The 23,218-nt window shown below is 44.8% G+C and overlaps 1 protein-coding gene across 6 annotated transcripts in view; it reads right to left on the minus strand.

Annotated features, from left to right (window-relative positions):
- Positions 1-23,146, minus strand: part of LOC119025532 — a 28,600-nt gene extending 5,454 nt beyond the window's left edge. The window contains exons 1-7 of one of the 6 annotated variants that reach the window (XM_037109171.1): positions 21,917-23,146; positions 19,018-19,218; positions 18,043-18,824; positions 15,420-15,490; positions 15,091-15,309; positions 14,663-15,009; positions 4,017-4,250 (exon numbers count right to left, since the gene is read on the minus strand). In XM_037109171.1, coding sequence (XP_036965066.1) covers positions 4,017-4,250; positions 14,663-15,009; positions 15,091-15,309; positions 15,420-15,490; positions 18,043-18,824; positions 19,018-19,110 — 1,746 coding nt within the window. In that variant the 5' untranslated portion in view covers positions 19,111-19,218; positions 21,917-23,146. Of the gene's footprint in view, positions 1-4,016; positions 4,251-14,662; positions 15,010-15,090; positions 15,310-15,419; positions 15,491-18,042; positions 18,825-19,017; positions 19,219-21,325; positions 21,399-21,527; positions 21,877-21,916 lie in introns of those variants that run through there. The other 5 variants (XM_037109174.1, XM_037109172.1, XM_037109170.1 and 2 more) reach the window with 5 other exon arrangements.
- Between the last annotated feature and the right edge of the window lie 72 nt (positions 23,147-23,218).

Genomic DNA, 23,218 nt, shown 5'->3' on the forward strand with positions numbered 1-23,218 from the left:
CCTGAATGTAATACAATTTTCACATAGTACAAAGAAAAAGGTCCTCTCCGTTTCATTAGATGCTGAAAAAGCGTTTGATTGCATAGAGTGGGAGTCCATCCATCCATCTTCTTCACGTATCTGGGGCCGGGTTGTGGGCGCAGCTGCCTGAGCAGGGACACCCAGACTTCCCTCTCCCCGGACACTTCCTTCAGCTCCTCCGGGAGGATCCCAAGGCGTTTCCAGGCCAACCGAGCGACATAGTCACTCCAGCGTATCCTGGGTCTTCCGTGGGTTCTCCTCCCAGTAGGACATGCCAGGAACAACTCCCAAGGGATGCGTCCTGGGGGCATCTGAAAAAGACGCCCGAGCCACCTCAGCTGGCTCCTCTCGATGTGGAGGAGCAGTGGCTCTACTCCAAGCTCTTCCCAGGTGACCGAGCTCCACATCCTATCTCTAAGGGAGTACCATGGCATCGGAAACTCATTTCAGCTGCTTGTTTCCGGGATCTTATTTTTTCTGTCATGACCCAAAGTTCATGGCCATAGGTGAGGGTAGGGACATAGATTGACCAGTAAATCGAGAGCTTTGCCTTTTGGCTCAGCTCTCTCTTCGCCGCTGCACCAATCCACCTATCAATCTCACCCTCCATCCTTCCCTCACTCGTGAACAAGACCCCAAGATACTTAAACTCCTCCACTTGAGGCAGGAGCTCTCCCCCAACCCAGAGGGAGAAAGCCACCTATTTCTGGTCGAGAACCATGGCCTCGGACTTGGAGATGCTGATCCTCATCCCACCTGCTTCCCACTCGGCTGCAAACCACCCCAGGACATGCTGGAGGTCCTGGCTTGAAGGAAGGAGCCAACAAGACCATCTTCGAAAAGCAGAGATGACATCTAGCGGCTCCCGAACCAGATCCCCTCCGGCCCATGGCTGAGCCTAGAAATTCTGTCCATAAAAATAATGAACAGAAGCGGTAACAAAGGGCAGCCCTGCCAGAGTCCAAGATGCACTGGGAACAGGTCTGACTTACTGCCAGTAATGCGAACAAAGCTCCTGCTCCGTTTGTACAGGGACTATACAGCCCTTAGTAGAGGGCCTCCGACCCCGTACTCCTGGAGCACCTCTGACAGAATACCTCAAGGGACACGGTCGAATGCTTTCTCCAAGTCCACAAAAGATGTGGACTGGTTGGGCAAACTCCCATGAACCCTTGAGCACCCTGTGGAGGGTACAGAGCTGGTCCGGTGTTCCACGGCCAGGACAAAAACGGCATTGTTCCTCTTGAATCCGAGGTTTGACTATCAGCCGAATTTCAGTACCCTGGAATAGACTTTCCCAGGGAGGCTGAGGACTGTGATCCCCGATAGTTGGAACACACCCTCCTATCCCCCTGTTTGAATAGGGGGGCCACCACCCCAGTCTGCCAGTCCAGAGGCACTGTCCCCGACTGCCACGCGATGCTGCAGAGTCGTGTCAGCCAAGACAGCCCCACAACATCCAGAGACTTGAGGTTCTCATGGCGGATCTCATCCACCCTGGTGCCTTGGCACTGAGGAGCTTCCGAACTACCTCAGTGACTTAGGCTTGAGTGATGAATGAGTAAACCTCTGAGCCCCCAGCCTCTGCTTGCTCTGTGGCAGGCGTGTCGGTGGGATTGAGGAGATCCTCGAAGTATTCCTTCCACCGCCCGACAATATCCCCAGTCTAGGTCAACAGATCCCCACCCCCACCGTAAACAGTGTTGGTGGAGGACTGTTTCCCCCTCCTTGGGCGCCGGATGGTTTACTAAAATTTCTTCAAGGCCGACCAGCAGTCCTCCTCCATGGCCTCCCCAAATTTTTCCCAGACCTGAGTTTTTGCTTCTGTGACCGCCCGTGCTGCCGCACGCTTGGCCTGCCGGTACCCGTCAGATGCCTCAGGAGTCCCCCGAGCCAACCAGGCGGGGGTAGTATCTTTTTGATGTTCTCTATAGATTTGGCTAGGGCTCGAGTTTTATTGAATGGGTTAAACTTTTAGATCTCCTACTGCTAGATTTCTTGTGAATGGCTCTATGTCTGATATTTTTGCCTTGAGTAGAGGTACACGACAAGGCTGCCCCCTCTCACCACGACTCTGGAGACCAGGCAACTCTGGGGACCGGGATACCCTGGTTAATTTCCCTTTCAGATGGTCACCTTTGGGCTTTACTTACCTGGGCATCAGAATATTCAAATATATTAAAGAGCTGTATAAACTAAACTTAACACCAACCCTGGCAGCAGTTAAAAATGATCTTAACAAATGGTTTGATCTCCCTCTGTAATGGATGGGTAGGATTAGCGTAACAAAGATGAATGTGCTCCCTAGAATATCATATCCAATGCAAATATTGCCACTAAACATTACTAGGAGAACTAATTTAGATATCGAAAGATTTCTCTCAAATTTTATATGGCATGGGAAGAAACCTTGACTAAAAATGAAGACTCTACAATTACCAATAGATGAGGGGGGTCAGGCCCTTTCCAACTTTCTTTATTATAATTGGGCTATTCAAGCTAGGGTAATATCAGGCTGGCTCAAACATCTCATTCTTCAGGAGATACACATGGGTGCTTGGTGTTGTGCCCCTTTCTCCCCCTCTGCTTTATTGTAACTGAAATGAGTAAACTTCCTGCTTAGGTTAAAGATAATGTCATAATGCTTAGTACTCTTAAGATCTGGTGCGAAGTCGCTAAGCATACTGGCAGGGGAGGTATCTCATCAGCTTTACAACTTTTAACTCAAAATAAAGCCTTTCCTCCTTGGTGACTGGTACTCAAGGGACCTGAGATTTATAGCTGACTTGTTTGAAAATGGCAATTTTTTTATCAGTCACACAGTTTCAGACTAAATACAGACTGCCAATCACTTTTTTGTTTTTTTCCAGGTGAGATACTTTGTAAAAACTAATCTTATATTCCCAACAGACCAACCAATAGTTAGCCCAGTTGATAGCTTCCTTCTTAATTTTAATTTTACTGCCATGAACAGTAGAACATTTATTTCCCTGTTTTATGCAAAACTATATTATGTTAATCCTGTCATTGCTGGCAGGTATATGGAGTTATTGGGAAGGGACTTGGAGTTTGACCTTGATGCCAACGCATGGTCAGTCACCTTTAAATCTGTAAAGAACATTTTTATGTGTAATAAACTCAGAGAAAGCCAATATAGGATATTACACATACTGCAATGCACCCCTCACTTTCTAAACAAAATAAATCCCCAGATTTCCCCCCTATGTGTGAAGTGTAAAAAAGAGGTAGTGACATACCTTCACTGTATTTGGCAGTGCCCCTTGATAGCCAGATATTTTAAAAATATCACTAAGGAGCTCAGCTCAATCTTCCACAAAACAGTAAAGCTGGAACCAGACTTATTTCTTCTGAATATACCTAAGGGGCAGCTCTTATTATCTGCAGGACAGCTGACATTAATGGGCAAACTTCTTCTTTTGTTGAGGAGATGTGTTCTATTTCAATGGATAAAACAAAAAACCCCTTCAGTCACACAGTGGTACAGGGAAATATTCAAGGTTTTTCCTATGGAACACCTCAGTGCTACGTTAAAGGGCAATGACGATTTGTTTTATAGTGTCTGGCAACCTTTCCTGAATTACCTTCCTGGTGATCTTGTTGATTTGCCACAGAAAGGGCGATCATATTTTGCCTTCACCGATAAGTCATAGAATGCTTTTATTTTCTCTCTCTTTTCCTTTTCTCAGTATCGTCTCCATGTAAACTTTTTTTTGTATGTTGTATGATGTGCAATTCATGTATGTGAATTAGTGTATTTTTGTTTTGCAGGCTGGCGGTATTTGTGCTGTGTGGTTCGTTGTTTGCTTTTTGTAAAATCAAAGAAATGTATTACACACACAAATAAACATATTAACAGTATTGACAAAAAATATATTACTTGTTGTCCAAAGACAAAACATTTAAATCATCGGTATATCCTTTGTCCTTTCGAGTAACTGAGAAAAAAACCTGGGTGTAGCCCCTTCTCTCCTCACCTCTATAGTGCTGATGTTGTGCAGCAGCAATATAAGTCCAAACACAGCCAGAAAGAGGAAGATGACAGCATATTTGGAGAGCTTTCGGCACAAAGTGACTTTCCTCTGTGTCCCATGATCAGGCTCTGTTTCCCTGTATGCTTTCCACTGCGGTGATGATGGCATCATTAAGTCCTCAGATGTATGAACCCAGTCCACAAGAAGGATCAATAAACAGAAAAATAGCACGATGACCTATTTATATCCATAAAGAAAAAGACAGATCACAGTTGACACATGATCATACAGATATTTGTCTGAGTAGTTTAGTTGGTGGTCTCTTCTGTGTGTGAGTCATTATCAAACAAGGGAGGAGAAGTACAGGGTACAAAGTACAAATAGTGTTTGGCAAGCTACTCGGAAATTAGTTTAACTACATCGAAGCAATTTTTTTTAATATTGGAACAAGTCAAAGCTATCTCAGTGATCAATAAAACTGTCACTCAGATAGATAAGCAAGCAAAAATGTTACATTCAGTTGTTTATAAAACAGTAAGCTGTGCTCTCACTATTTTGTATATTGTATAATTCGACTATCAATGCACACTTAATTCTAACATCCATGGACAATCATTCACCTTACTATCATAGCACTATCCATCTCCAAATTCATTTTTAGGTCATAATACAGGGTTGTAAAACAAATGAACGTTAATAAACTCCTTCATGCTGCACAAAACACAGAACATACTGTATATGTAGGTATTTATATAGACATATAGACAAACACATAGTGCATCTTTCGAATTTTCATCAGAGTGAATGTAAACAGCAACAAGATGGTTATATTAATGTCACATCAAAACTGTGACATCAAAACTGCGATATCTGGGAAACACTGTCCTGTCATGACTCCTGTTTGTTTTGTCCTTGTATCTGGTTTCTGGTTTTGATTCATGTCCTTTTTTCTATGTCTTGTTGTGTTCTGTGTTTTGGTTTTTCCTTGTCTCGTGTCTCATGTTCTGATTTTTCCATGCCCTCATGTGTCCTTTAAGTTCTCCTGTGTTCTCCCCTCTGGCTCCCTCTGTCTGTTGTCATGTTCCCTCCTGGTCTGTTCCTCTGTGCTCCTCCCCCTCGTTATCTCACCTGGTTTCCTTCCTCCTCTCTCCTCACCTGTTCCTTGTCATGTCATTAGTGTCTGTGTATTTAGTCTCTGTGTTTCCCCTCACTCTTTGTCTGGTCATTGTATTCTGTCTTGTGTATTCTGTTTGCTGTTTGCTGTCTCCTGCCATGCTCCATGCTCCATGCTCCATGCTCCATGCCCATGCTCCATCCCAGTTTGGTATGTTTTGGATTTTGATTTCTGGTTCCTGTTGTTTGATTTGAACTTTGATTTCTGATTTGTTACTTTGTATTGCTGGTTTTGCTTTGCTACTTTGCCTTTTTCTTTTGCACTTTGTTGTCTTGCCTTTTTGGTTGTTACTTTGTTTCGTGTTCCCGGTTTTGTCTGCCTTGGTGTTTTTGCATTCAGCTTTTGCTTTATTAAAGCTCGCCTTTCGTTCTCCTTATCTTGCCTCCATTAACTGCATTTGGGTCCACCTCCCTTTCCATAGTCTTTCCCCTTTAAAACCCCTACCTGACATGTCCATACACTTTGACTGTGTGAAACCACCAAACATCAGTGACATAAATGCAGAGTCCACTTCTCCTTGTCCTGTAGTCCTGCACTCTGTTGGCTCAAGTGCAACAGCTTAATCCAAGGTGTTGTGGTGGAGACAGGTCTCTGTAAAGATGTGGGCACAACAGTCAATTTCATGTTGTTTGGCCAGCCTTAGTCCCATTCATCCCTTTCCTTTTCCTGCCACACAACATTTCCCAGAAGCAGCCTTAAAAACCAAGATGGATTAACCTGATCCTTATCACAACTCTCTTCCTCCCTGGGGCAGTCTGGCTGGTCAGGTCAGATAGTCAAAAAATGCCATGGACAGTTTTCAGTTCAAAATCTGCTTCTTTTTATCCAAAACCTCAGCCCTTCAAATGCTTTTAGGACATCTGTTACGACTTGCCAATCAATTTGAGGACCCAAGCGTAGACAGCACGTGAGTGGAGGGATTGGGGGAACTAAAAAGGCAAGCTTTATTCTGTTAGCTTTGGGTCCTTACTCTTTACCCTACGAATTCTCACATGCTATTGTAGTGGCTGCATATATTCCCCTGTCCGCTAACCCAACGTTGGCATGTGACATTATCCACTCTACAATAGCCGGACTACAGACTGCACACCCGAGTGCTCTCATTATAATCTCGGATGACTCCTCCACTGAACCGCCACCTTATCGTGGTGGAGGGGTTTGAGTACCCGAATGATCCTGGAGCTATGTTGTCTGGGGCTTAATGCCCCTGGTAGGGTCTCCCAAGGCAAACAGGTCCTAGGTGACGGGTCAGACTAAGAGCGGTTCCAACGCCCCCGACGTTCACATCGTCCCGGAATGGCGTTACCAGGGCCCCACCCTGGAGCCAGGCCTGAGGTTGGGGCTCACAGGCGAGCGCCTGGTGGCCGGGTCTTAGCCCGCGGGACCAAGCCGGGTTCAGCCCAAAAGAGCGACGTGGGCCCGCCCTCCAGTAGGTTCACCACCCGCAGGAGGGTTCAGAAGGGGCCAGTGCTAAGTGATTTGGGTGGTGGTCGTGGGCGGGGGCCCCGACGACCCAATCCCCGGACGGTGACTCTGGCCATGGGGACATGGGATGTCACCTTGCTGGGGGGGAAAGAGCCTGAGCTAGTGCGGGAGGTTGAGCGGTACCGGCTAGAGATACTCGGGCTCACCTCCACGCACAGCCTGGGCTCTGAAACCCAATTCCTTGAGAGAGGCTGGACTCTCTTCCACTCTGGAGTTGCCTGCGGTGAGAGGCGGCGAGCTGGTGTGGGCTTGCTTATAGCTCCTCAGCTCAGCCGCCATGTGTTGGAGTTTTCCCTGGTGAATGAGAGGATTGTTTCCCTGCGCCTTTGGGCCGGGGGTAAGTCTCTCACTGTTTTTTCGGCTTACGGGCCGAACAGCAGTGTAGAGTACCCGGTCTTCTTGGAGGCCCTGGGACGGGTACTGGAGAGTGCTCCAACCGGGGACTCCATCATTCTACTGGGGGACTTCAACGCTCATGTAGGCAGCGACAGTGTTACCCGGAGGGGTGTGATTGGGAGGAACGGCCTCCCCGATCTCAACCTGAGTGGTGTTTTGTTATTGGACTTCTGTGCTAGTCACAGTTTGTCCATAACAAACACCATGTTCAAGCATAAGGGTGTCCATCAGTGCACGTGGCACCAGGACGCCCTAGGCCGGAGGTCAATGATCGACTTTGTGGTCGTGTCACCTGACCTCCGGCCGTATGTCTTGGACACTCGGGTGAAGAGAGGAGCTGAGCTGTCAACTGATCACCACCTGGTGGTGAGTTGGATCCGCTGGCAGGGGAGGAGGCTGGACAGACTTGGCAGATCCAAATGTATTGTGAGGGTCTGCTAGGAACGTCTGGTGGAACCCTCTGTCAGGGAGGTCTACAACTCCCACCTCCGGGAGAGCTTTGACCGGATCCCGAAAGAGGCTGGGGACATTGAGTCCAAATGGACCATGTTCTCCACTTCCATTGTTGACGCGGCTGTACGGAGCTGTGGCCGTCTCCGGTGCCTGTCATGGTGGCAATCCCCGAACCCGGTGGTGGACACCGGAAGTAAGGGATGCTGTCAAGCTGAAGAAGGAGTCCTATTGAGCATGGCTAGCTCGGGGGACTCTGAGGCAGCTGACGGGTACCGGCAGGCCAAGCGTGCTGCGGCATGGGCGGTCACGGAAGCAAAAACTCGGGTCTGGGGAAAGTTCGGGGAGGCCATGGAGGAGGACTACCGGTCAGCCTTGAGGAAATTCTGGCAAACCATCCGGCGCCTCAGGAGGGGGAAGCAGGTCTCTACCAACACTGTTTACGGTGGGGGTGGGGAGCTGTTGACCTCGACTGGGGATATTGTCGGGCCGTGGAAGAAATACTTTGAGGATCTCCTCAATCCCACTGACACACCTTCCATAGAGGAAGCAGGGGCTGGGGACTTATTTATCGCCCAAGCCGAAGTCACTGAGGTAGTTGGGAGGCTCCTTGGTGGCAAAGCACTGGGGGTGGATGAGATCCGCCCTGAGTACCTCAAGTCTCTGGATGTTGTGGGGCTGTCTTGGCTGACACGTCTCTGCAGCATCGCGTGGCAGTCGGGGACAGTGCCTCTGGACTGGCAGACCGGGGTGGTGGTCCCTCTATTTAAAAAGGGGGACCAGAGGGTGTGTTCCAACTATTGGGGGATCACACTCCTCAGCCTCCCTGGGAAAGTCTACTCCAGGGTACTGGAGAGGAGAATTTGGCCGATAGTCAAAACTCAGATTCAGGAGGAACAATGCGGTTTTCACCCTGGCCGTGGAACACTGGACCAGCTCTATACCCTCCGTAGGGTGCTCGAGGGTTCATGGGAGTTTGCCCAACCAGTCCAAATGTTTTTTGTGGACTTGGAGAAGGCATTCGACCGTGTCCCTCGCAGCATTCTGTGGGAGATGCTTCGGGAGTATGGGGTCGGAGGCCCTCAGCCAAGCAGGAATCTGGTTAACATTGCCGGCAGTAAGTCAGACCTGTTCCTGGTGCATGTTGGACTCTGGCAGTGCTGCCCTTTTTCACCGGTTCTGTTCATTATTTTTATGGACAGAATTTCTTGGCGCAGTCAGGGGCCGGGGGGGGGGGGGGGGTCTGATTCGGGAGCCACTGGTTTTCATCTCTGCTTTTTGCGGATGATGTTGTCTTGTTGGCTCCGTCGAGCCAGGACCTCCAGCATGTTCTGGGGCGGTTTGCAGCCAAGTGCGAAGCAGCTGGGATGAGAATCAGAACCTCCAAGTCTGAGGCCATGGTTCTCGACAGGAAAAAGGTGGCTTGCTCCCTCCAGGTTGGGAGAGAGTTCTTGCCTCAAGTGGAGGAGTTCAAGTATCTTGGGGTCTTGTTCAAGAGTGAGGGAAGGATGGAGGGTGAGATTGACAGGTGGATCGGTGCAGCAGCTGCAGTAATGCGGTCATTGTATCAGCCTGTTGTGGTGAAGAGAGCTCTCAATTTACCGGTCAATCTACGTTCCTACCCTCAGAAGAAAATGGATGGATGGATGGATGGATGGATGGATGGATGGATGGATGGATGGATGGACTTCAACCATGTCTCCATTAAAAATACACTCCTGAAATTCACCCAGTATGTGACCTGTAAAACCAGAGAGGAGAGGACCCTAGACTTGCTGTATGCTAATGTAAAGGATGCATACACCTCCACGTCCCTGTTGACTGTATCCAGCCACCACCACTTCTGACCCCCCTCCTCCTCCTGATAGCACCTCATCCAACTTGATGAGCCCCTCACACCCACCCCCCACTCCTCACTCCTCCCATGCCACCTGCCCTCCTCTCACTATGGACTCCAACTCCCCACCTCCTCGACCGGCACTGTTTACACCACTACATGTTAGCAGACAGCTGAGCAAATTCCCCACTGGTAAGGCTGCGGGTGCTGATGGTGCCAGCCCATGGGTTGTCAAATCCTGTGCCTAACAGCTCTGTGGAGTGCTTCATCATGTCTTCAACATGAGCCTGAGCCTCCAGAGGGTCCCTGTCCTGCCTTGTTCCAGTGCCAAAGACGCTGCAGCCCAGTGGTTTCTCGGACTACTGACTGGTCGCACTGACGTCACATATCGTGAAGACCCTGGAGAGACTCATCCTGGAGCAGCTCAGGCCTATGGTCAGGCCACACCTGGATCCCCTGCAGATCAACTACCAGCCCCAGAGTGGAGTCAAGGATGCCATCATTTACCTGCTGAACAGTGTCTATGCCCACCTGGACAAGCCAGGGAGCACTGTGAGGGTCACATTCTTTGACTTCTCCAGTGCTTTCAATACCATCTGGCCTGCTCTACTGGGTGACAAGCTGACAGCGATGCTGGTGGATCCCCCCCCTTGTGTCCTGTATTGTGGATTACCTCACTGGCCGACCACAGTACATGCAGTGACACTGTGTGTCACATGCAGTGGTCAGCAACACCAGGACCCCACAAGGGACTGTCCTCTCTCCTTTCCTCTTCAACCTTCACACCACGGACTTCAGCTATCAGACAGAGTCCTGCCATCTTCAGAAGTTCTCTGATGACTCTGCTCTGGTTGGGTGCACCAGCAAGGGTGATGAGGCTCAATACAGGGCTGTGGTGGATAACTTTGTCACATGGTGTGAGCTGAACCACTTGCAGCGCAACACAACAAACACCAAAGAGCTGGTGGTGGATCTGAGGAGAACCAGGACACCAGTGACCCCAGTTTCCATCCAGGGGCATAATGTGGACATCGCTGAACACTACAAATATCTGGGCTGGACTAAGAACACTGAAGTCCTCTACAAGAAAGGACAGAGCTGCCTCTATTTTCTGAGGAGGCCCTGCTCCTTCTGCTGGACTATGCTGAGGATGTTTTATGAATCTGTGGTGGCCAGTGCAATTCTGTTTGCTGTGGTGTGCTGGGGCAGCAGACTAAGAGTAGCAGATGCCAACAGACTCAACAGGCTGATCAGGAAGACCATTGACATTGTGGGGGTGGAGCTGGACTGCTGTGTCAGACAGGAGGATACTGTCGAAAGTGCAGGCAATACTGCAGTATGGCTCTCACCCTCTCCACAACACTCGAACAGAGGAGCACCTTCAGTGAGAGATTAATTGCTCTTAAATGCACCTCTTAGTGCCACAGGAAGTCATTCTTACCTGTGGCAATTTAACTGTAGAACTCCTCCCTCTGACTATTGGATTCAAATGGCAATTTATAGAAACAAAACAAACAAACTATAATTACTCATTCTCATTCCATCTATAACACTAACTATTTCACTGTATATTGTATATATTTCCAGAATGTCTACTTTATTATTGTATTATTTTATTGAATATTTTATTTCATTTCATTTTATTGTCTATTTCACTGTTTATTTATATATTTTTCTTCATCTTTAGTTTCCACTCATGCTGTATTTCTATCCTACTTTGCATGGAGCACCTGGAACAAAAATAATTTCGCCCCAAGTATTCTGATTCTCATTCTGATAAAGATCATCAAACAAGTTGAGTTTTATTAAGGACTGGCACATCATGTATGTGTGTGTTTTTAAAGACTGATGAGGAGTGTATTCTATAACATATAATGAAAAAAACAAAGCATGGTAAGGTTAAGATGTCCTGTGTGTGTGTGTGTGTGTGTGTGTGTGTGTGTGTGTGTGTGTGTGTGTGTGTGTGTGTGTGTGTGTGTGTGTGTGTGTCTGCTTGTTGGAGCATTTTGTAGTTAGCAGGCATATAAACTATACCAAGTTGTACAAGTCTTAATATTTCTACCACATTAGCAAAGAGTCATATTTTACACTTCTGTCAACCTGCACATGTTTAAACCCACGCACAGGACTGAAGAGACTCCAGAATCAGCCTGTGTTTCTCTGCCTCTGCTCTCCTCTGTGAGATTCAATTATTCTTGATGGGAGGCATCTATGAAGGGTGAAAGTAATAACACTGAACGACTGTGGAGGCTGTCTGTCTTTCTGCATTTTTTTGCATTTTGTCTTATTTTAGTGTTTAAGAACTTGACCTCAGCCTCAGCCAACAACTTTGGGATGAATTGGAAAAATTGCATCAGTGCAGGTCTTTAAATCTGATGGAAAGCCTCCATCATTACAGGAGCATATTCACACTCAACCCGGGTTTTTGAATGAGTTATTTAATAATTATATGGCAGTAATGAGTGATTGTCCACGTATTGTTGCCTATTTTTTTTTTCTTTTGCTACTTAAAATTATTATATATAGGAAAGAAATGTATAATACAGCTGATGATGAGGTTTTACTGACTAACCCTTACATCATTCAACAGGTGCATAAGCATTAGCATACAGAAGGGAGGTGAGATGAACAGGAAGCGTGTGAACTTAAGTTGCTCTTTCAATTCATCTAGGGAAGAATTTGTCTCATGGAGTGAAAATGAATTGAACTCAACACACAGGACTGATCAGTGCCAGTCAGTTTAGTTTATTGAACCACACTGAACATTTCATGAAAAAGGCATGACAAATGATGCATCACCAGCTGATTATCCATGTAAAATCCTGATGAGTATCATAGCTCCATTTATTGATACAAATATTACATAGACATATCACCTTACTCCATCTCAAACCTCCTTTTAAGTACAAAAATGAGAACTGGCCTTCAAATACAGTAATACTCCTTATTACAGATGTTTAAGCAGACATTTGTCAATAGCAAATACTGGCAAACATGACAACAACTCTGCGCTTATAAGTTATGATAATTCTCTTAATAGTCAGCTCCTGATTACTGTCAGGAACAAACAGGTTAGACAGAAAAACAGGCACATTTTCTCTTTGTATCACACAGACCCGATAACTTCAACACTTACTCCCTTCTTCAATCCCTACTGTTCAACCATTGTGAATGATGTGTAACTTTTGATCAAGTTAAATCTACCCTAAAATGTTCATATAAAAACATACAGGATTAAAACTGAACACAAAAAGAAAATGATTAATACAAAGTTAGCTACTTATACGAAAGAGCTGTTATTATTAACGTAATCAAAGGACGAGCCTCAAATCAACACAGCTGCCGGCATCTGATGTGACGCGTGTACTTCTTTTTATCAAAGCTGTGCTAATGTTGAAAGTTACAGTCTGACAGGCTGAGAGACTTATTTGCCAGAACTCACCAGCTAAAAGTCAACTGAAACAGTGTGGAGGGAACCAAAGTACAGACAGATCCTTCAGGTGTGTTAATGCACAGGTGAGATGCAGCTATTAGTACCATTTACCTTTTTGTTACAATGAGCTACAGTCATGTTCACAATGTGTACTGTAAGCATCTAGAGTAACATTTCAAAGACCAATAATCCAGCCTATGCTAGCAAATCTACAAGCACTACCGCTACACACTCCTGGATATTTTCCCAAACCAACTGGAATTGTTTTGTTACAGTCTAATTGATTATCATATCAGCTGTGCATTTATTATGTAACTACTTCTGAAGGGGAAATATTTCACACACAACAGTTTTGTAAAAACTCAGAAAACACTATCATGTATACACCGTATGTATACATATCAAATGCCTAGACTACAATTAAATTATGACTATAGCAGCTTGTTAAAGAAAAAACAAAAAAGCTACAAGAACTCAGAATGACACATTGAGTCCAAAAGTATTATCCAAAAATTATTGCTTACTTTTGTTTGAAATTGTTTTTCTTAAAACAATGCAAACACTGAAAAGTAATCCATCTGAAACATCATTTATGTCCCACTGGAAGTCTGCGGCGATGTTTCTTATTTTCTCCTTAGAATTTTGCTGTGCTGCGTAGCCAGTAACAACACGCAAGGTGTGTGTGAGGTTGGGGATAACAACGTAGCGACCACATTACATTAGTGTCTCTGTCTTCTGCTCTCTGTCTGAGCTGCGTGTCTGTGCATCTGTTTGACTGAGGGCGGTGATCAGCTACCCACACACACACACACACACATACACACACACACAGCAGAGAGGCAAACAGCGCTCAGGGTGAAGCAAGAGCTACGGTAGAAACTATTTCCAGTTAAGTAGATACTAAGAGTAGTTCCCACATGCAACTGCTCACAATAAGGTCTGTGGATGATTTTGAGTATGTTGAGTATGTTGAGTTGTGAGTTGTTGTTGATATCTGGAAAGAGACATTGCTGTTAAATTCCTTAATTATATTTTTAGCGCTTAGAACACCACAAGCAGAAAGCCACTGGTTTGGTTGTATTCAAGTGAAGGCAGGCAACTCAGCAAGTCACAACAAAGCAATATAGATAAATAAACAGCACTAATGCTGAGAGGGTCATTATGCATTGTTTGATTATGGAGTGACTCATCTCTTTAAATACAATGAAATTCAGGTATGTAGAAGTTTGCTCTAACAAAAAAAGACAGCTGCATTTGACACTGAACAGCCTGAGGAAAGTCTTAGGAAAAACATATTGATTATTCAGCTTTGGCAAAACTAAAAGTCACCTTGAAAGAATACCAACATCAGCTTGAATAAAAATACTGCATACACACACACACACATAGAACACTTTGGTAACATAAACAGACAATAACAATCACTGTGCCAAGGTCTTTGGCATTTTCAGAATAAAATTTGCTCTGTGGGATTCCAAATTAAACGTAACAGCAATGTAAACATCAATCAGTACTTTAACTCTCTCAGTAAACATGGTATTTAAAGGGTATGTAGCTTTGGAAAACACTTTGTTAAAAAGCCTAACGGTTAGGAATCGACAAACTGATTGATAAATTCACTCTTGGTTTCCTTCAACAGTATCATCACTAGTCTGGTTCTACTGATGGCTTTTTTTCGTCTCTGGGCAAACGTGAGACAGAAGCATGTCTATCATGTTCTTGATGATGGCTGGAGGTGGATGGAGTGCATGAGGAAAGTGGTGTGCTAAACTCATTTGCCAGGCATCCACCAGCAGAACATTCAGCCCCTTGAACATGGCTCTGAGCACCTCATCGAGCTGCAGTGAGTACCAGTCGCTGTTATAAAGGCTCACCTCTGGGTCCAGGGCTTGGAGGTTGGCTGAGCGAATCACAATGATTGTACCTGGCGCTCGGTCCAGGAGTCGCAACACTGCCCGCCTAATGTGACGGAGCCTCCGTATGTACACCTCCACAGGAAAGGTGCTGAAATGGGCCCAAATGCTGAGGACAACAATTGTGTTGGGACCCCCAGAGAGGCCGTCCAGCTCATTTGAAATGTAGCGCAACTCACTGGCTATGACAGTGGAGAAGCGGATGGGTGGGCCATGGCAGCGGTACTTCAAGAGAATATTATGGGTGCTGTCCACCGCCATGAAAGGTCCAACATTTTTAGGACTGTGCAGGTCGAACTCCTTCAATTCTGGGGAATGTGGAAACGGAAGTTAGAGGAGGAAAGATGCACAATTGTAAAAATAAAAGATGAAACAAAAACAACACTCACCTGGTACAAAAGCAAGCAGGTGCTCAAACCACTGCCTGACAGTGGAGTCTCCATACATGTAGATCACCTTATTCTTCAAACACTGAGTGATGGCAGATGATTCATTGAACTGGCGCATTGTCACACCATTTAATGGTCTCCATGATTCCTCGTAGTAATATCCAGATGGTGCTAGCTGAATAGCTTCTGGTTTTACACTGCTTTCTACCTCTGCTCTATCTGATATAAAGAAAGAAATGTTGTAGACAAAATTAGTTGAATGGAATAAATCAAAGCATGCACATGCTGTGACATGATGTAAAAAAAATTACTCTGCAGGTATACTGTACCTTTCCTGGGGGGCAGCACATTGATTCTGTCGGGTCCTGAAGCGTGTATGTGAACTTTTATGTTTACTCCGCTAAGGAAACAGAGTTGATCAGTTTTAGTCTGGTGATAGTCAGTTTTTTATTGTCAACAAATCCCATGACAGAAAGACTAAAAAGTCGTCCTCTCAATACTTTCCAACTTCTGCAGTCTATCTGTGGCACTCAGCCCTAAGCCCAGTTCCTACTGCAGACTGCAGACTCCTCAAAAACAGCTCACAAATGTATAGTTTCATTATTTAAAATATTTCCTGATATTCCTGATGTTCATGCTAAGGAAGGATGTGCAGTATGGCTCTAGGGATGACAATGTCAGTCTATAAGTCATCATACACTTGAGTCCAGTATGAAATTTTGTAAAAAAAAACAAAACTATTAGATAACATCATGTTCAAACATGCATAATCCCCAGAGGATGAATCCAACTGACTTTAGTGGTTTTCTAATTTCTATACAAGCACAAACATGAGGTTCACATTTGTGGTTTTAAGTGAAATGTCCCAGAAACCAATAGATGGTTTTCCATTAAATTTTGCACAGACAAATACATTTTAGCACCACCATCAGTTCAAGATTTCAGGATGTCTATTTAGATTTATGACCAAATATCAATAAAAAAACAAAAACATTCATATCAGCCTCGGCCAAGTGCATCACTTTATGATGAAATTGTCTTCAACATATGTGATTGATTTCATGCAATATAATTGGGAGATCAGTAGGACAGAAATGGAAAATGCATAATGGTGTATAAAAAAAATGGTATATCTTAGTCTACTCCATCCATCCATCCATCCATCCATCCATCCATCCATCGTTGTCCACTTATGCTGGGTTGAGTTCGCAGTGGCAGCAACACTCCACATTCCCCTGAATCGTGAACAAGATCCTGAGATACTTAAACATCTTTGCTTTTGGCAGGAGGAAAGACCCTTCAGTCAGATGGGGGGATCCACTGTTTACTGGCAGAGACCCATTGCTGACAATGTAGTTGCTGACCCTCATTCTGACAGCTTCACACTCAGCTACAAACTACCCCAGTGCGTGCTGGAGGTTCTGGAGCAAAGAAGCCAACTGAAAAGCATCATCTGCAGGAAGCAAAGAAGGAATTCTGCGGTTCCCAAACCGGACACTGTCCTCACCCTGATATTCTGTCAATAAATATCACAGACAGGACCGGGGACAACCCAATGGACACAGCTCTCAATTTGGTTATAAAGGGATCGGATAACAACAGCTACTGTATCCCATTCTCCTGTACCCCCACACAGTACTCCCCCAGAGTCACAGTAGTACACCTTCTCGTAGTGACAAAACACATGAAACTGGATGGGCAAACGCCTTCCAGGAGGGCTGAACAGTGAGATACTCTGACAATTGAGCACACCTTCCAGTCTGCATTTTTGAAAATGGGAACCATGACCCCAGTCTGCCACTCCAGAGGTACGGTACCCGACCTCCATATGACACTGAAAAGGCAGTTTAGGTCAGCAGTAGAGTAGTTCTCTGCCAAAAGCCCTGCTTTCCATTCCTGAGCCATCAGATGGTTTGTCAGAACTTCCTTGAAGCCTACCAAAAGACCTTCTCCATAGCCTCCCGAACAACACAAACGTTTTTGCTTCAGCGACTTTTGAGGCTGCAGTCCTTCTCCCAGCACCTGTCTGCTAATTCAGGAGACCACTGGGCCAACCAAGCTTGAAAAGAAACCTTCTTCGGTTTGATGGCCTCCCTCACCTCTGTCCACCAGCATGTTCTAGGTTTGCCCCACAACATGCATCTTCTGACTCCAGCTCCTTGCAGCCACCTCTACAATGGAAGCTATGAACATAGGCCATTCAGAATCTATGTCACAAATCTCCTCTGGTTTAAGCTACAAGTTCTTCCATAGGTGGGAGTTGCTGTCCATCAATCCCAGACTACTATAGAGTCCAATTATATAACATCCACATGCATTACATCCCCAAAATCGAGGCTATGCCAATATTACATCTACTGTAGAAGACAGTTATTTCATGTCACCCTTCTTTGGTGCAAGTTAACTTTCAGGATGTTTTTAACAAATAATGCTTTGTAAAAAGTGATGGGGACATGTCCCAAATGTAAATGACACCTATGGCCTTGGTCGTTTTGTGGCTTTCGTGTAATTAGCAAATATCCACATCCTAACATGATGAGCTAAGATGATAAACATAGCCTGACAAATTTGGTATGTTGATGTTAAGACTGAGCTCAACCACTGTGCTCTTGTTTAAAAGAATTTAAAGTGACTCAAATGGGAGAAAATAATGCATTTGTTTGGAACAATTTTCACATGTGGATTGTGGTATCTTAATGAGTAATTACAGAATTAACTCCAGAGTCCATCTTCATTCTAATAAAGAAAACACTATGTCTAATATCTGTCTATAGTTTTGTTTTTGGACTATACTAGCAGTGTATGGTACAGAGGAATAATATATATATCAGGCTTTGTATAAATAGTCAATACTTGTCAGTCAAATGAATGTATTGTTGGGTGGTTCTACAGAATAATATCTGATTTATCCTTTAATAAATAACAGTTCCATCATCCTTTGGTCATACAAACCTCTGGAAGAGCAGTGCTTCTTTGTTGGTGAGGAGATGTTTCAGATAGCCTCCTTTGGCGTGGTTGATCCTGGTGTCACAGCCGAGCACCTTGGGCTTGTAGCAATACCAGGGCTCCCCTGTGTAAAGATCTGTGTAGTTGCACAGGGGCTGCTGATCAGGGGGCAGGCACATGTTGCACAAAGTAGTTTCAGACAAGAAGCCTAAGCGGAACAAGCTCTTGAAAAACACCCGATCAGGCCGTTCCTCCCTCAGCCGTCGCAGAACAGCAATGGCCTCACTTGAGTGCACTAGTGTAACCTCCACCTGTGCAGACCCCACCCAGAGGAGCGGGAACATAGCAGAGTAAAATCCATTCCCGTGGTCCAGCACCTTGCCTGCTACACCTGCTCCAAGCTCAGGGGAGTGCAGTCTGGCCAAGAGGAAATCCCCACCATAGCGCTTGGGACGACCCTGGAAGTCGTGCATTTGGACGAGGGCCTCCAGCTGGTCGCCCACATGCCACTCCCTTCCCTCTTTAGTAGGAAGGATGGCAAACAGGCTGTGGACAGGGTCACTCGTCTGGCGCAGGACAATTGGTGAAGAGCGAGGCGGTGGCCCTGGCCAGGTGATAGAGTCCAACAGGTAGCGCTCTTCCAGTTCATCTTCAGGGGAGGGTTTCTGGCCCAGATGGGCACAAAATGTGCGGTTGTGATGAAAAGTAGGCAGATTCACTGGGAGGAAGGATGATTGGATCCTGCTCTGGAGTTGGTAGAGGGCCGAAATAGTGTGGCAGTTCCAGTTCTAGAGAGAAAAGGAAGAAAAGTGAGCGATTGTGCAGGAGACCCGACTCAGGCTTTGACCTAAATTGGGGTCAGCTTAACATGTTGTTAAAAGTGGTAAATTATTGACTGACTGGTATATCCTTTTTATTTTCAAGGTATTTAAGAAGACATATCAAATAAAAGCTAGGTGTGTAAGCCACTTTGCTACTCACCTCCACAGTGTGGATGTTGCGCAGAAGGAAGATGAGTCCAGACAGTGCTAGGAAGAGGAAGATGAGGGCATATTTGGAGAGATTTCTGCACATGGTGACCTCCTTCTGTCTCCCATGATCAGGCCCTGTTTCACTATATGTTGTCACCGCAGTGATGATGGCATTGTTTCATCCTCAGCGCCCGATCTAGACGAATGAACGCTGTCAACAAGGGCAAACAGAAAAAAAGGACTTGATCTATTAATATTCATAAAGAAACACAAAATCATATTAAATTGGCGCAATATTGAATCTTTAAGCTTAATTTATTTTTTGTTTTCTTTAAAAATTAGGTACGTTGTTAACGTTTGGATACAGTTCAGTTTTTGTGATATTAGTTTTTATTGCTAATTATCTATCATTACATTTTTAATCAAAAGGGTTGTGTTATGTTTTCTTTATCTGGACTCAAATGCTGTGCAAGTCATTACACACACTGCACATATACTTTGTCACTATCCTCAAGCTGTTCCTTAATTATGTCATCAGGTAATGACAGCCATTGTAGAGAGATGGTCAATGATACTCTGTTCACCCGCCAGTGGCTTTAATGTTGTGGCTGAACTGTGCACAGTCCCTATAGCCTCAAGCAACAGTTTTAAAAATCTTAATTGAGGAAGGCACACATTTGATTTTACAACATTCAAGTTTACACTAGGATGTTCCTTATCTTCTACCAGAGGGCAAGAGCTCATAAATGGCATGGAGAATATGTGATGGATCACACCATATCTTCTGTATTTGCCTGAGAACGCTGTTCAAATATTGACTGAAGGGACTGATGTTTGTTTTTTCCCATAAACTTAATGGCAGTCTGTACCAGAGGAGCAAGCTTGTTTTCTAACTGTATGGTGAGATTACCATACCATACTGACATCCTGCACTGAATAATGCTCTCTGGAACAGCCGGGTAGAATAAAAACACAATCTTCTGAAGTTTACATAAAATATAATTTCTGTTGTAAACAAGAAGCCACACTGTCAACATGGGCTTTCAAGAGCCTAAAGCTGTTGAGCAAGTTGACGCCAAGACACTTGCAGGAGCACACCTGAATGATTGGTTCATTATGTATCACCATAGGACTATGATCCCCCACTGACCTAGGGTCCAGATCCAACTCCTGACATTTATAATTAAGATGGTTGGCATCACAAACTGCACAAAAGACTTTATTTCTGTGAGACAGGCTCAAGGATATGCATTCTTGAGCAGGAGGCTGAGGATTGCAGTGTTGTCTGAAAATGTGGCTCCTGAGGTGGCTGCTGATTTTTAATTGTTAATATGTAATCAATGGATCAATCTCAGTGACAACTGGAGATTGTCCACTGATTGTATTTGACATTGTATGGTAAAGAATTACCTCTGATGCCTTTGATCAAAGTATCAATCTAGAAAATATCTCTAATGGGTATGTCGTCAGGATGGGAGCATTACGTCCATCGACAGAATAGTCTCTGCTTTGACATTGCGACAAAAAACATGTACCAACATTTCATCTTATCTTATCTCAGCAGGTTGGCCTTCATCATTGCAGGGCACTAGATTAATGCCAGCCTCTAGCCGAATGTTAGGTAAAACTTTGTGCTCTGTACACTTAGCCTACTTACATATCATTAATATTGCTCTTTCACCAGATTTAATCTCCAAACACGTGAAATCACGTTTTATCGTAATAGGAAATAAAAAAAATGTTTCTAACTGAATGAGCAGAGCCACTTTATCAGCAGCGATTCTTCCATAATACTTTAGGGATCAAGATCACGGCACAATTGTTACAGACCTGGGATTTGTGTTTACAACAGTGGTGTTACACTCTGCAACATTAGCCGTTTTTATACAGGGCAGCAAGCCGCCAATTTGGCCGTCCTGTTTGCAGTTCAGTCTGCGGATTTAGACAGATGGCGGCAAATTGGCGGTCTGTTTTGGTCCGCCAATTTGCCATCTAGGAGGGTACACTTATTTCCGCCTCCATTGCTATCTAAAACCCAGGCGTCAATCTGCTGGTTATTGCGTGAGATGTGCGGAGGTTTTGATGACGTGCACTGTTGTGCTGAGATCCGGGAGATGCTAGCCTCTCCTCTGTCTCTGTAGCTGTTTGGTTGTGTCCACTGGTTGTTGTAGTGGCAGGCTACAAACGGTCGCTACTTTCAAATTAAAAACCCAGTTCTAAACTCCAGTGGGGTGCACTGTAAAGCTCTTATTTTGAACAAAAATTCGTTGTCACTGTTCTACTTCGTGCTTCACATCACATCACATGTTTACACCTACCCAAGTGGCGGCTTTTGGAAAAGGAGAAATACTATGCCTCCTTTTTACAGCACATTGCCTGATTAGGCTGATGACAGAAAACAGTGAGTTGACATCAGACTGACGGTGTTGTTTGAATAACAATCACCAGACCACATTCGATAAAAAATATAATGAATACATATGAAAGCGCAAGCATGTGGCAAGTTAATCCCTAATCTACCAAAGTTGCTGCGGATCGATCGACCTGCTGATTCATCGTCACCGTGCCTCTTGTTCACTTTATGATTGGCCCATCCTTCAGCAGTTGAGACCATGGACCTACACGAACATCCGCGTGTTGTGTTACAGCGCTGTGTTGTCAAGTGGATGTAAATGGCAGCGAGGGGTGATACGTCACCACGGTCACATCTTATCTAACGGCGGCGCCTCTCTCGTGCACGGCTGCAATGACGGAAGAGCCAGCAACAAAGAAACAGACGGGCACTAATATTCAATACCTAAGCGGAGGTCCGCACGTTTAACAATACATTTACCTTACATAGCCCTGTTTGCTAACGCTGACACTGGTAATGCGGGCGTTTTCAGCCATTTAATGCTCCCACTACTTACATATTACGGCGACAGGTCCACATGATATCGGACCTTCAGACCGCCGGACGAGCAGGTGGGTTCTGATGAGTCTGGTTCTGACCGGGTCGGGGTGGGGGGTGAGGTAGCAGCGGCTCGGGACGCTCTTCAGAGACGGTGTAGTAGCCAGAGGAGAGGTCCCAGAGAAAAATACGAGCAGGGCGGGGGGACGGAGGGGTTTACGGGTGGATGAGTCTTGCTGCGTCCTCTGGCGGTCAGTCATGTAAAAAGCGGAAAAGGGGGCATTGATACCCAGAAGCCACTCAAAGTGATGTATCGGATGCTTTTATCGACAGATAGAAGAATGGGAGTAATTAAAATATGAATATCTAATTAAAAATCACTTATTTGACTGTGCGCTATGCAGTTGTTCTGGCTCACATTGGTACATCTTACTACCCCCCCATCACATGTCATCATCCCATCAGTTTTTATCAAGCCATTCTAGAAGAACTCGGAGGAAGGAGGATAGCTTTTGGGGTTTTTTGTTTTTCGTTTTGTATTGTTTTGGGGTTTTTTTTTCTTTTGTTTTGTTTTGTTTTGTTTTGTTTTTTTCAGTATACACTTAAAGAAGAAAGTCAAAATGTCCAGAATAACGATGAAATACAAAATGTCGACTCTTCTGGTCCATCAGATCCAGTTAGGGGAGTGGCTGAGTCATCTTCCAGAGCAGGCTGAGCCTGCAGTCCTCCAGTACTACATCCTTGGAGTGTCATGTTCAGTGTGTAGTGTAACAATCTCTTAAAGGTCCAAATACTGACAGCTGCACTGTGTTTATGAGCTGTAACGGAACTATTTCTTTGTTTTGATTCTGAAGTACAGTTCCACTGGTTCATTTACACAAAGCATTTTGTTAAGGCAGTTATACACTCTGCCTGATGTAGTCTCAAAAGATAGACTTTAATCTTGAAAAATGTCAAGTTTATTCCAGACATTTTAACTTTTTTCTTATAGTGCATAATGAAAAAAATACTTCCAAGGATGAGGGTGCAAGTTTATCTTAATATTTGTTCTTAACATTCAAATAATGTTTCCTTTTTTTTCTGGTCCTGTGGTAGCGAAGTAAGCACCATGCTCATCACACGGACAGCTAGCTGCACGGCTAACTGAGCTAACATGCTAAATCAAATCGAATCAAAATCAAATCAAATCTAATTGCTAATGGCAGCTAGAGTTAGCAGTAATTGGATATTACTCTGGTGATATGTGGACCCCCTTTTTCTTTGGAGAATTAATTCGCCAGGTGAATTCTAACATGATGCACCTTTAAGGAATGGAATATAT

This window comes from Acanthopagrus latus, chromosome 9, assembly GCF_904848185.1.
Source record: "Acanthopagrus latus isolate v.2019 chromosome 9, fAcaLat1.1, whole genome shotgun sequence".
NCBI lineage: Eukaryota > Metazoa > Chordata > Actinopteri > Spariformes > Sparidae > Acanthopagrus > Acanthopagrus latus.